Raw genomic sequence first — 12,831 nt, 5'->3', positions numbered from 1 at the left:
ATGTACAACAAATGTAATACTGGGTTAAGTGGATAAACAGACTAATTTATTTAGTTGATTATAAAAATCTATTAGAATTTCTTAGTTTTGCTGATATACATGAAATAAAAAAGAAACATAATAAATCCCTTCTCAAATTTTTTGATCATCTTACATGAACAATATTAAATCTGTTATTGGTCCAGTTATAACCAATTAACAAAATAATTGTTTATAAAGGCACGTGTCCAGCAGGTGGCAACCACTGCATGTTCCTACAGTCTTTAATGTGTGTGTTAGTGTTGATTTTGACAGTAAATGTATGTTGGCAGTCTTAATGACTGATTTTACACGTGGTTGCATGCAGATCTACAAGCTCACAACGTGTCGCTGTGAACTTGTAGATCTGCTATTTTCAGAGCGCAACCAAACATAAAGTGACTTGTCTTTTAGTTCCACTGGATCACTTCTCCACTAGTACCTCCCTAAAATATTTGTCTATAATTTGTATTCATAGACGAAATTGTCAATATATTTAGTCTTAGTTTTAGTCATCAATCATATCTTAGTTTTTATTTAGTTTTTGTCATACTTCGATGAAATTAACGTGTGTGTGTGTGTGTGTGTGTGTGTGTGTGTGTGTGTGTGTGTGTGTGTGTGTCTGTGTGTGCGCGTGTGCGTGTGCGTGTGCGTGTGTGCTGTGTCAGAACACAGGGCTGCAGTTTGGGACGGCCAACTCCTATCTGAACCTGGAGAAGCTGGGAGAGGGCACGTACGCCACCGTCTATAAGGGAATCAGCAGGTCAGCACCACTCACCTGTCCACTTAAACCATGCTGATTCTACAAAATGTCTTCTAAATCCAATATATAATAAGTTTCCATGTCAGTGGTTCTCAAACATTTTCATGTCAAGGACCCCCAAAATGATCTGTATTTGGCCGCCACTTGGTTAAAGTGGTTAAAAGCTAAGGCGACACATATGCGTTCCCGGTCTTAATGGGTGAAACCAGTGCTCCTCAAACCTTTTCGTGTCGAAGACCCCCCACATGATATTGTGACATCACAAATATCATCCCCTCCCCTAATCCCTCCCCCTTTATCATACGTTGACATAGCAAGGGGTGTCCAAACCTTTTTCAAAGGGGGCCATATTAGAAAATATTAAAACACCCAAGGGCCAACTACTGTACATACATCTCCTAACATAATGTACCGTCCGACCCTGGGCCGCATTTGGCCCGCAGGCCGCACTTTGGACACCCCTGACATACAACAACAGCTGTGGGTGCGGCTTCAGTTCAGGCGGATCACCACCTGAAAACCAGGCATACTGAACTGGTCACATAAAAACATAATTTTAACACTTTCTGTACACTTTTTGGAAGAAAATCTTTCTCCTAGTATAATCATAGTAGCTGGGGGCGAACAGCGGCGAAAAACGAACAACTAGAAAGGCATCGCTTTGAATATGGCGTCTACGGTGGCTAAAATGAGCTAAAATGCCTATTTCAGTCAGACAACTCTTAGAGTGAATTTTAGAATATATATTTATTGAGCATAATTGAGCATAGATATATGAAGCATAGATTAGCGTCAGGTCTCTGTCCCTATTCATTCCCTGTAACATTAACATTTTAGTTAAATTATAATCCAAGTAGAATTACAGGGAATGAATAAGACTCCCATGCAGGGGGATCTAGAAACAGAGCCTGTATACAGGTGGATGCTGGGGAGGCGGTGGGATTTGCAAAACTTCATGAGCAGCAGGTTAGCAGCGAGCGAGGCAGGGAGACAGCAGTAGCAGCAGTGCACGACCGCACAGCGGGAGAGAAGCCAGGAATGAGCAGGTAGGCAGATAGGTTTAAGTAGCCGCTCTGATCAGGTAAAGAGTGCATGAGAAAAATCATATAAATTATGCTCTTGGTAACTGCTTTTTGAATTTTGGCATGCTGTTAGGTATGGGCATAAGGTTTTCCCCTGTTCAAATCTGATTATTTTGGGGGGTCACGGCCTGAAAAAGGCTGAGAACCACTGACTTAGTTTTGATCATAGTCCCCCTGGTCCCCCCCCTCCCCCCCCCCAGTCCATACTGTACTAGACCCCCTTCTTTTATCCGTCACCACTAAATATCTAAATATCGTCGATGGTTAGCCCCAGTGAGAATGGGGTCGCGAGGGTTCATGCGGTTAAATATACTTTGAGCGCAAGTTTTGCGTCTCTTTGTTTATGTTTAATTTGTGAACGGTCCCACTCCGCCAGCCATCCACACACTGAGATGAGAGGCAGAAGTGGAAAGAGTACTCGGATGTTTGATTTACTGTAAGTAACAATGGCAATACTGCAATATAGAAATAATCCGATACAAGTACAATTCTGGAATTCCAAATGTACTCGAGTAAAAGTACAAAAGTATTGGCAATCAAAATGTACTTAAAGTACCAAAAGTAAAAGTATTCATTATGCAGAATGTCCCATTTCAATTTTTCATAATGTCTAAAAAATCTTTAGAAAATAGCCGATCTACAAGCTCACAATGCATCACGTCGCGACGCATTGTGAGCTTGTAGCTCGGCTATTTTCAAAATAATGGTCAAAATGTATAAAGGGCTGAAGTGGTTAATGTATGTTTTGTAATAACAATCTACAAAGTAACTAGTAACTGACGTTTTCAAATAATTGTAGTGGAGTAAAAGTACAATATGTGACTCTGAAATGTAGTGGAGTAGAAGTACTGAAAATTGGTACTTAAAGGACCACTTCACCACTTTTCAACTTCTCTTCCTATAATTGGTCCTAACTAATGTTCATGATAAAACACCACCATTTTTTCCTACTCAGTCTGTGTCTCATAGGAGGGCTGTGGGCAGTTCAGAAACCCGTCCACCAGTGACATCATCGATGGTGAATCCAAGCTAATAGAAACGGCAGGCTTTCTTTTCATGAAAAGTTGCAATGCAAAAGTTGAAGCCATCGTTCTCACGATAATACAAATCTAAATATATTTTAAAAGAAATCTTGTAAAAATCTGCCTAATGATGATGTCACTGGTGGACGGGTGTCCGAACTGCCCAAGCCCTCATATGAGACACAGACTGAGTAGGAAAAAAATGGTGGTGTTTTATCATGAACCTTAGTGAGGACCAATTATATGAAGAGATGTTGGAAAGTGGTGAAGTGGTCCTTTAAGTACAGACAGTACTTAAGTAAATGTACTTGGTTACCTTCCACCACTGATGAGAGGGAATCAGTACAGGCCACAGGAGGAAGGCTCTCTAGTGGGACTCCATCCCGTATACAGACCATAGAGGCAGCGGTCTGGGCGTACCGTGTATACCGCGAGTGATTTGCCAGAGGCTGCTGCGATTCCATACTGTTCTACAAGTGAAAGCAGATGGTGTGGCTCGGCCACGTCTGCCAAATGCCTGAGTCACCTGTCAGGTTTCATTTCCATCCAGAGGGTGTAAAGGAATACCCTATTCGGCTTCAGCCTGTCCACGTTTGCTGCCTGTAGTGTCGTTGCACTTAACCCATTTTGGCCGGGAACTAGCCTCGGTCCCAGGCTTACTTTTCTGCGAAAAGAAGAGCCTGGTCACAACGTAAGGCAAAGAAGCTATCGGTGGACGTATCCTCCGGAACATCCATCGGATGTATTTCCCCCGGATACGATATTTTCCCGACCAATCACAACACTTGTTTCATTCGCGGAGAATGTAAACTGATTTATAAAGCATCAACGTCATTTCCTTGGGAGATACTTCCGCTAAAATCCCGCAACTTCCGATGATAGTCTTTTCAGCGTAGGTCTTGCCCAGGGTGGGCGGGAACCCCTTTTGGTTTTGCATTATGTTATGCTTTAGCTATTGAAAAATAGCAGATCTACAAGCTCATAGCGCGCCACCGAGTGGCGCGCTACGAGCTTGTAGGTCTGCTATTTTTGAAAAATCGAAGAACGACTGACATAGAAACATAGCTTTTTCAGAAAACTGTCAGGATGTAGAAGACATTTTTAGAATCTGATCTCAGGTCAGAATTGGTTAAATTAACTGAAAACAAAGTGTGATGTCCGTTCCCGTGCAGCAGCCAGTGTGTCCACCACTCAGCCATATATCATTGCTGTCAGACAGAAACCTCCTACAGTACATCTATATTTTCTTTGTTTTTTGAGGGGTTCTATAGCTAGCCTATCCAATGCATGGCTTCTGAAATGATGTCATACAATATGGCAACTAGAAGTCTATGGACTTCTAGTTTAGAGCACTGGCGTGACGACGTGAGATGTCACGTGGCCAATATAAACACATCGACTTGTGAGTCTGATTTTGTTTTATACAATAACAACAGTGCATTCATGTATCGGAACGTATACTGTATAATAGTGGCAGTGAATCTGCAATGAATGAAAGTGACTCTGCCACATTATGTGCAGGCTTCTAAAAGTCAAAATGATGCTTCATTTCAACATTATTACCAGGTGTGACTCACTTCACATGATTTTTAAAATAAATTGACACCCTACTACTTGATCATACTACAGCGTCAGTCACACAAAAGCATCAAAAGCTTGAAATGCAACGTGAAACGACGCATGTTGAGCTTGTGGATCTGAGAGGACCCCAGGATAGGAAGACTAGAGGCTCTTTCATGTGTCTCTAATGGGGATCCTTTAATAACCATAAACATGCTACTTTTGCTGATTTTGTATTTGAATCCTGAAAAGTAACAGTTTCCACCCGACAGAGAGGATAAGCAAGACAGTGAGCCCCCCCACCCACCCACACACACACACACACACACACACACACACACACACACACACACACACACACACACACACACACACACACACACACACACACACACAATTTTTGGTTATTCTGACTGAATATATGCCAAGTAAAATGCCCATGCATTCTCCCTGGAAGTCTTTATTAGTCTGTTATATAATAACAGGCTCAGATCTCGTAAAACGTCTTCATTTTATAAGGTCATCCCCGCCGCGTAAAAAACAGAGCATGGACGGATGCCTAGAAGTGAGTTATTTCTGGCGACCGCAACATGCACGATCCGCTTGCCTTCCATATAAGGAAACGGCACAAATCCCATAACAAGACCACCAATTGGCTCAGTGGAAAACACCTCGGAGGAAATGGGTTTTAATTGGATCAGGGGCCTCTCTGAAGTTTGATTCGGCAGGAGTTTGTTGGGTCGTAAAGTGGTTCATGAGGAGATGTTTAGGTTTTTTTATTTGTATTCTTTTTTTTCAATGCAGGAAGAGGAAGTGTGTGTGTGCGTGTGCGTGTGGGGGTGGGGGGTGCAGAGAACGCTTTTTTCGTGGGATCGGATTTGAGGCCAGGCCACATACTGTACTGTACAACGACATTTGTACGTGGAGAGAGAGAGAGAGAGAGAGAGAGAGAGAGAGAGAGAACTGGTGTTATACTGCAATGTAGAAATATTCATTTACAAGTAAAAGTCCAGAATCCAAAATATACTTGAGTAAAAGTACAAAAGTATTGGTATCAAAATGTACCACAAGTAAAAGTACTAATTACGCAGAATGTCCCATTTCAAGTTTTCAAATGTATACTTACTGTATCACTTCTTGTTGCCTATTTTAGATAGATAGTTGACACCAAGCAGATGTATGTTGGTTTACTTGTTCACATAATGTTAACATGTACACATACCGTTTGCTTGACCACAAAATGCTACCAATGTTACTTAGATAGCATTAGGATACCATGTGAACTTCAAACCCATGCAGCATCTGTCCAAACATAGTTATTTTGTAGCACTTTAATTGTCTGTGTGTTTTTCATACTGTATAATATTTTGTGGGATCAGCGGGATCGACTGATCCCAGGCCAGCACACATGGGAACCACACGTGTTCCTCGTCTTTCATGTTCTATAGATTTATTTTTTCAAATATTTAGATTTTCTAAAACTGTAATTATGTGCTATAGATGGAAGTCAAAGGAGGTCAGATTGTGCTGAAACCTTGCCCAAATACGGAGTCTACTTATATTTCAGAAGACTTTTAACGTCATACAGTAGATGACTGACGTGACGTCATAGATTGCAGTGTTGACAGATCCCAGTTCAATTATGATTATTTTGGGGGATCGTGGCCTGAGAGGTTTGGGAACCCTTGCACTAGGGTTCATGCAATTTACTCACAACTTGCACAAGTTGCTCCGAATAAGCGCTGGAGTCTGTTAAATGTCTGAAATGTAAATTGTAATACTCATGTCTGGCTTTCTGCTTTTTGAGTTTTATGGTTGATTCATTAAAGAACAACCGCTAAAAAAGTTTGTTCTCTCTCCCTCTCTTGTCTGTCTGTCTGTCTGTCTGTCTGTCTGTCTGTCTGTCTGTCTGTCTGTCTGTCTGTCTGTCTGTCTGTCTGTCTGTCTGTCTGTCTGTCTGTCTGTCTGACACACACACACACACACACACACACACACACACACACACACACACAGGATAAATGGTCATCTGGTGGCTCTGAAGGTGATTCGCATGAAGACAGAGGAGGGAGTGCCCTTCACTGCAATCAGAGAAGGTGAGGCACACACACACACACACACGCGCGCACACACACACGCACACGCACACACACACAGAGAAATGACCACCTGCGAGTCTCCACATTAATCTGTGTGTGTGTGTGTGCGTGTGTGCGTGCGTGTGTATACTGTATGTTTACAGCCTCCCTGCTGAAGGGGTTAAAGCACGCCAACATCGTGCTGCTTCATGACATCATCCACACCAGAGAGTCTCTCACCTTCGTGTTTGAATATGTGGTGAGTAACACGATTACGCATTATAACAAGAACACACTCATGGATTCAAGGTCTCAGTCGTCACGACTGATATTGCATTCCATAGAAGCCATTTGAAGCGGTCAAACTGGCAATATCTTCAGAAGCATTTTCCATAAAACCCTAATGGTCACAGATATTTCATAAAAGCAAAGGTTAAAGACTCAATCTGTGATTTATTCACCTGGGTGGCAGTATGTAGTACTAGCCTGGTGGAACCACTCCCCCTGCTGGACAACATTTGCATTCTGCCAGAAAAGTGAGTCTGGAATCTCTCGGGCAGAGACGATGTACTCCGGACCAATTCTGGACGGAGCGATATGTGGCTGTATGGGGCCGCTAGAGGCGGGATCAACGCGAGACTTACTGTATGACATATTGAAGCTGTGCCACAGCGCAAATGTAAACTGTAAATGTAAAGACTACAACTCGAAATTATTATGGAGATATCCGATTTTTGTCCCGCTGCTTCCGGGTTCATCGTTTCTGCTTGAGAGAGCCCAGATGCAGGCAGGAGGAGGGAACTTGTGAACTCAATACTGCCGCAATCTGGCGGAGTCAGGTTAAGTACTATGTACAACAGCAGGAACAATGTTACTAGAACATCAGTGGCGTATCCAGGAATTACGTTTCGGGCAGACAAGATGTGTTAAGTGTCGTCTCCCCGCGCACAATCGTAGCACTAAAGGTTTTCAGAGAGATATACCTGCCAGACGAGTAGTATACAAAGGCTGAAAGGCTTGCATTTACATTCCAATGGGTGATTGAGGGTCGCGCTCTACCGCAACGGCCAATCAGCTGTCCATTAATAGTTCTCAGATCTTGTTTTTGTCCTCTTTTTTTTTCTCATTGTATGGATTTTGGCCAGGCCAGAAATGGATTTGGACAGGCGGACGCCTGCCCTCGCCTTATTGTAGATACGCCTCTGTAGAACATCATTGTACATATTGTGTTAATGGTTTAGGAATCAGCGCTAGTGTGAGGGGCTCCTTTCACAACGTTACACAAATAGCATAATAGGACATTTTTTCAGCCGTGAGGTTTTATTTTTACTTTAATCCATGCATTCTGTATACATATTATGATCAGACATTCTCAACTGGTGGGACTCGGAGTACCTCTCAGTGCGCCGTGGAGTTGCTGCTGCCCAAATGAGTTTAAAACTATTAATTAAAACAATATAGATTGATTTTCTCACTGAGACATTTACATTTTGTTTCTTGCAGGCTAATTACTGTCATATAGCTTACTCAAATGTTGCTTTTAGCAAGGCACGAGTACGGTGCGTGCCAAAGTGCACAGCGATGATTTGCAGTCACACCGACACCCATTATTTTGCATAGTGCTGGTAATAGCAGACTGTGGGCTCACGTCCCAGTGCAATGGAAACACTCAGTCAACACTAACAGCCCAAATGAAATCCTTAATAGACAGACCTCATCAGAAAGTGTGGATTGAGAGAGCACACTGTACACAAAGCCCTTTGAAAAGCTGAATTATGCCCCTTTGGTTACTTTATGAAGTATCATTTCACTTTGTGGTCTCTGATCATCTTTAGAGGAAATCTTGAAAAAACAAGAAGGTGGCCACACACGCCAATAGCCAGAGTGCCAATATTTTATTAGGACAGCAGGTAAGACAAAATGAATCCAACGTTTCGGCGGTTAAGCCTTCATCATTCCCTGATGAAGGCTTAACCTCCGAAAAGTTGGATTCATTTTTGTCTTACCTGTCTTACCTGTCCTTGTGGCACCGCCACAAGGACTTTGGTGTGCGTATAGCTTCTTTGTACACAGTCTCTGATCATCTTTACACATACCCAGCCAGGTGAGCCGCGGCTTAAAAATAATATATTTATTTGTCAGCATTCGTAAAGAGCACGAATACAGTCAGTGAAGTAGTTAGACAGGTATGAGGGTATTGAGGTATTTGAGTTACAAATGGATTAACCCCTGTGTTAACCCTAAGCAGCAGGTAGAGCGGCCACTGAACCAGATCTTTGCATGGGTTCCTTCCTTCCTACTGTACAGTATGTGAATGTTTGTGTGAGCACTATATACATTTATTTACCATGTCATCGATCACAACGACAATATCTACTATATAATGTGCCACGTCTCTGTGTACGTGTGTACGTGTGTGCGTGCGTGCGTGCGTACGTACGTGTGTGTACGTTTGTAATGCACGTAACTCGAGAACCGGACCCACGGTTCTCCAGAACCACCACAAAAGGCTCTGGTCAGGCTCTGCCAGTGGGCCTAATGAGGCCAACTCCTTTCACCTGTGCAATTTCCAGCTTCTGCCTCAGCCAATTGAGGCTCAACCAATCAGGCTCTTCCAGTGGGCCGAATTGATTGCCAAGTACACTTTTCAGTTTGCAGTCTTCACACACACGGGCACATACACAGATCTCCATGTGGGACACCGGCTGACAGTTAAAACGGGTGCTATGACAACGTATATCATTAGGTTCCCAAGTTGCATCGTTCCCAAGTAGGCCGGTGGCCGACTGCGACGGGCACGTACAGGTCTAGCACTGTAAATTATAGACCATAACAATGGCATATTGTACATGTATGTAACCTGCTCTATCACAGTCAGGCAGATGGTGCTCAAAACAAAGACCTCATTCTTAGCTGCTTTTATTAATGGCGATAATATTCGTTTTTCCTCAAATCTCACTGCTCAGTGTGATGAATCCCACTCTTTCATGGTGTGTATCGACTGACACCGAGCACAGTCTGCAGAGTTTAATTTAATATGCACTGGACCAGGTTCAAATCCAGAGCAGCTCATGAGGTTTGCATTTAACTGCCGTTAAGTTGTAGTTAGAGCCTCCCCCACCATGTACACTGCAAAAGCCGGAGTGATTAATTCAACTCAGGGTCAAGTTGGTTCCATTTGCAGACTCAAATGGATAGGTTACAAATGGATACATTAAAGGTACCCTTTTTTGATAAAATATTTAAGCACTACATTCTGATAGTAATCATTGCTGTACTGTACAGTGTTTGTCCAATAGCGGGGTCTCTCCAGCTTTTTCATAAACACAACATACATTTTCAGGTGGGTTGTCAATTTCAACCAATCAGGAAAGAGTACACTTGAATCATCAGCTTGAATTTTATAGTGTTCCAGTTCCAACTTTGTCGGCTCATTTCTCTGTTGGTATCCCAGCCTGAAAATTCCTTTTCTGTTCACTAAAGAGCTGGAGAGACACACTATAGCACGAGTACTATCACAATATAAAGCTAATTAACACGTATTATAACAAAAACAACATCACATACCCTACCTTTAACAATGAGAATGTTACTCTGCACTACTGACACGTCTTATGTATCAGGAAAACCACGTCAATTAGCGGTAAACAATTGTAATAGTTTTCATGCTTTGTGTGTTCAAAAGTAGAGATCTGCAATGTGACAAAATGTGACTCCTACTGTCACAGAACAGACACACCCTTACAACTGTATCATCACTGTAGCTTACGTTGAAACTCAGGCTGTTTTGTTGCAGTCCGCCTTGACCTGTTTAATCCAGGAAAGCATCTGTCATTTTACATTTTAGCTACTGTATATATTTGGCACATTGGTTCTCAAAGTGGGGTCCTTAGGGGGGGTTCCAGCGCAGAGCGGGATCTACATGTTGTAGATCTGCTATTTCAGCAGCTTCGGAGAAGTGCTGGTTAGTGTTACCTGGGAAACTTGCAACACTGCTAGTCGACCGTAGATCTTTCTGCTGAGTGTTGCCAAGTCTGCATATTTCCAGCCTAACGTGGATTCATTCACAGTTGCTTACCTGGTTTGGTTTTTGGAGGCTGGTTAGCTTATTTCTGGCACGACATTTGGCAACACTGGCAACCATACTGCCGAGTACTTCTGATTGCTGATTGGCTGCTTTGGCTGCTTTTCTCTCAGTCAGTTCATTCTGAGTCAAACTCCCACGATCATGGGACATGGATGGGAATGTGCAGTCAAAATCGCCAAAGCGAACTCTATAATTAGGCACAAACCAACTATTTACGAGGAACAATATTGATGGAACTAAGAGATTCGCTGAGTTAGCTATATTTTATATACAGACATTTAGAAGGAATAAGCAAAATCGCTATGCAACATTTCCTCCTCCCTCTCTGCGCTGTTTGAAGACACACACACACACACACACACACACACACTCTGAACGAGGTAGCAGTGTCATGACGTTCTTACCTAAATGTGTGTGCAGTGCATGCACTCAAACTTTATTATTGATCATGCGCGACGTGAAACCAACTATTTACGAGGAACAATATTGATGGAACTAAGAGATTCGCTGAGTTAGCTATATTTTATATACAGACATTTAGAGTTAAATGTGTGTAGTGCATGCACTCAAACTTTATTATTGATCATGCGCGACGTCATGAAAGCATGTGTAGGTCAGACAGGCAATACTATAGGCCCACATGTATAAAGTAAACCAACCTAGATTCCTAGCATTTCTTCATTACATCTTGTGTAGGCCTACATGTGAGTACATATTTTTGCTCTGGATCCAAAAGTGTACCATTTTTAATTGAATCCCTATACAGAGCTTAAAATGAGCTGAAACAACTGTGTACAGTGAGTGACATCAGGTATTTTTGAGTGGTGCGGAGCTATGTGTGTGGGTGGCGGGTGCGTTCCTGTGGGTCAGTACAGTGACAGTACAGTACAGTACAGTACAGTACAGTACAGTACAGTAGAGGGTACAGTAGAGGGACCCCCACACGGTAACTCCGTCATTTCTCAACCGTTTCGGACGCGGGGCGGCTCGCCGGAATCGGGCCGGCACCCTGGGTGCGTTCCTGTGGGTCTGGAACCCCCCCCCCCCCCCCCCCACACACACACACGGGTGTGATTTATTTTCCTTAGACAATTTGATGCAGACATAGGCCTGTACTGTACCTGTCTGAATGGGACAATCTAATTTGTTTACTTTTGCTTTTTAATTGTCACAATAATAATAATAATTATTATTATATAAGGCGGAGGCAACAATTGTGCAAATAGCCAATCTACAAGTTCACAACGACCTTGTACATCTGCTATTCACAACATTTATCTGTGGAACCATTCTGTTGCTTGTCTGGGTGGGGGGGTCCCCACTTCAAATATGATTACTTTGGGGGGTCACAGCCTGAAAAGGCTCCTAAAAATGCTAACCTTATATTAAACACACATAGATACGGAAGCTGCTGGTTATTATTCATAATGAATTAAGTCTTGTTTTAAATGGTGAACATTGGTGCACCTCTTTGACTGTACAGTATATATATATATTTTTTTTACGCATACATTTTTAACAAAATCGTTGCTTCTGGGGGGTCCCTGGACCAAAATATTTTTAGATGGAGGGTCGGCAGCCAAATAGGCTACATATCATTTTGGGGGTCTTTGCACCACTGATATAGTCAGCATATGTCTTTTCAGAAATCTGTTAGAATTTAGAAGATTTTTTTTTTTTTAAGAATTGGCCTCAGGTCTTAATTGGTTGTCGGCCATCTTGGCTCTAGAAGGCGCTGTGGTGGCGGGAGACCTCCTGATTGCACAAATGGTACTATTTAACGGATCGTAAGTAAAATAAAGACTCTGGCAGGGAGGATAATAGCGGGTCAACTCGAGGGGATGCCTAATTGTCTCCTCCTAAGCGCGTATATAACATGTTGTAAATGCCTCCCCCTTCTGTCTCTCTCTCTCTCTCTCTCTGCCTGCAGCAAACAGACCTGGCTCAGTACATGATCCAACACCCAGGGGGCCTGCATTCATACAACACCAGGGTACGTCTGTCTGTCTGTCTGTCTGTCTGTCTGTCTGTCTGTATGTCTGTCCGTAGACAGCACTAGAATTGCATTTTATGTAGTCATATCACTTTATAGTACACATGTATAATATATAATATAGTATAGTATGTATAGTTTACATAGATACTCCACTGTTACGTTCTTGGCTTACGCATGTTTCATGATAACTAATTTTATATATGTGATGTATGCCATGCTTTTTGT

General features: G+C 42.6%; 1 protein-coding gene across 1 annotated transcript in view; it reads left to right on the top strand.

Moving 5' to 3' along the window:
* Window positions 1-12,831, top strand: part of cdk15 (cyclin-dependent kinase 15) — an 82,410-nt gene that overhangs the window by 27,973 nt on the left and 41,606 nt on the right. The window contains exons 5-8 of the mRNA XM_079495623.1: window positions 687-781; window positions 6,462-6,541; window positions 6,688-6,782; window positions 12,541-12,603. Coding sequence (XP_079351749.1) covers window positions 687-781; window positions 6,462-6,541; window positions 6,688-6,782; window positions 12,541-12,603 — 333 coding nt within the window. The remainder of the gene's footprint in view (window positions 1-686; window positions 782-6,461; window positions 6,542-6,687; window positions 6,783-12,540; window positions 12,604-12,831) is intronic.

The sequence above is a fragment of the Electrona antarctica genome, assembly GCF_951216825.1.
Source record: "Electrona antarctica genome assembly, chromosome: 24".
Classification (NCBI taxonomy): domain Eukaryota; kingdom Metazoa; phylum Chordata; class Actinopteri; order Myctophiformes; family Myctophidae; genus Electrona; species Electrona antarctica.
The sequence above is the reverse complement of the archived record's forward strand: the minus strand, read 5'-3'. Positions and strand labels throughout refer to the sequence as shown.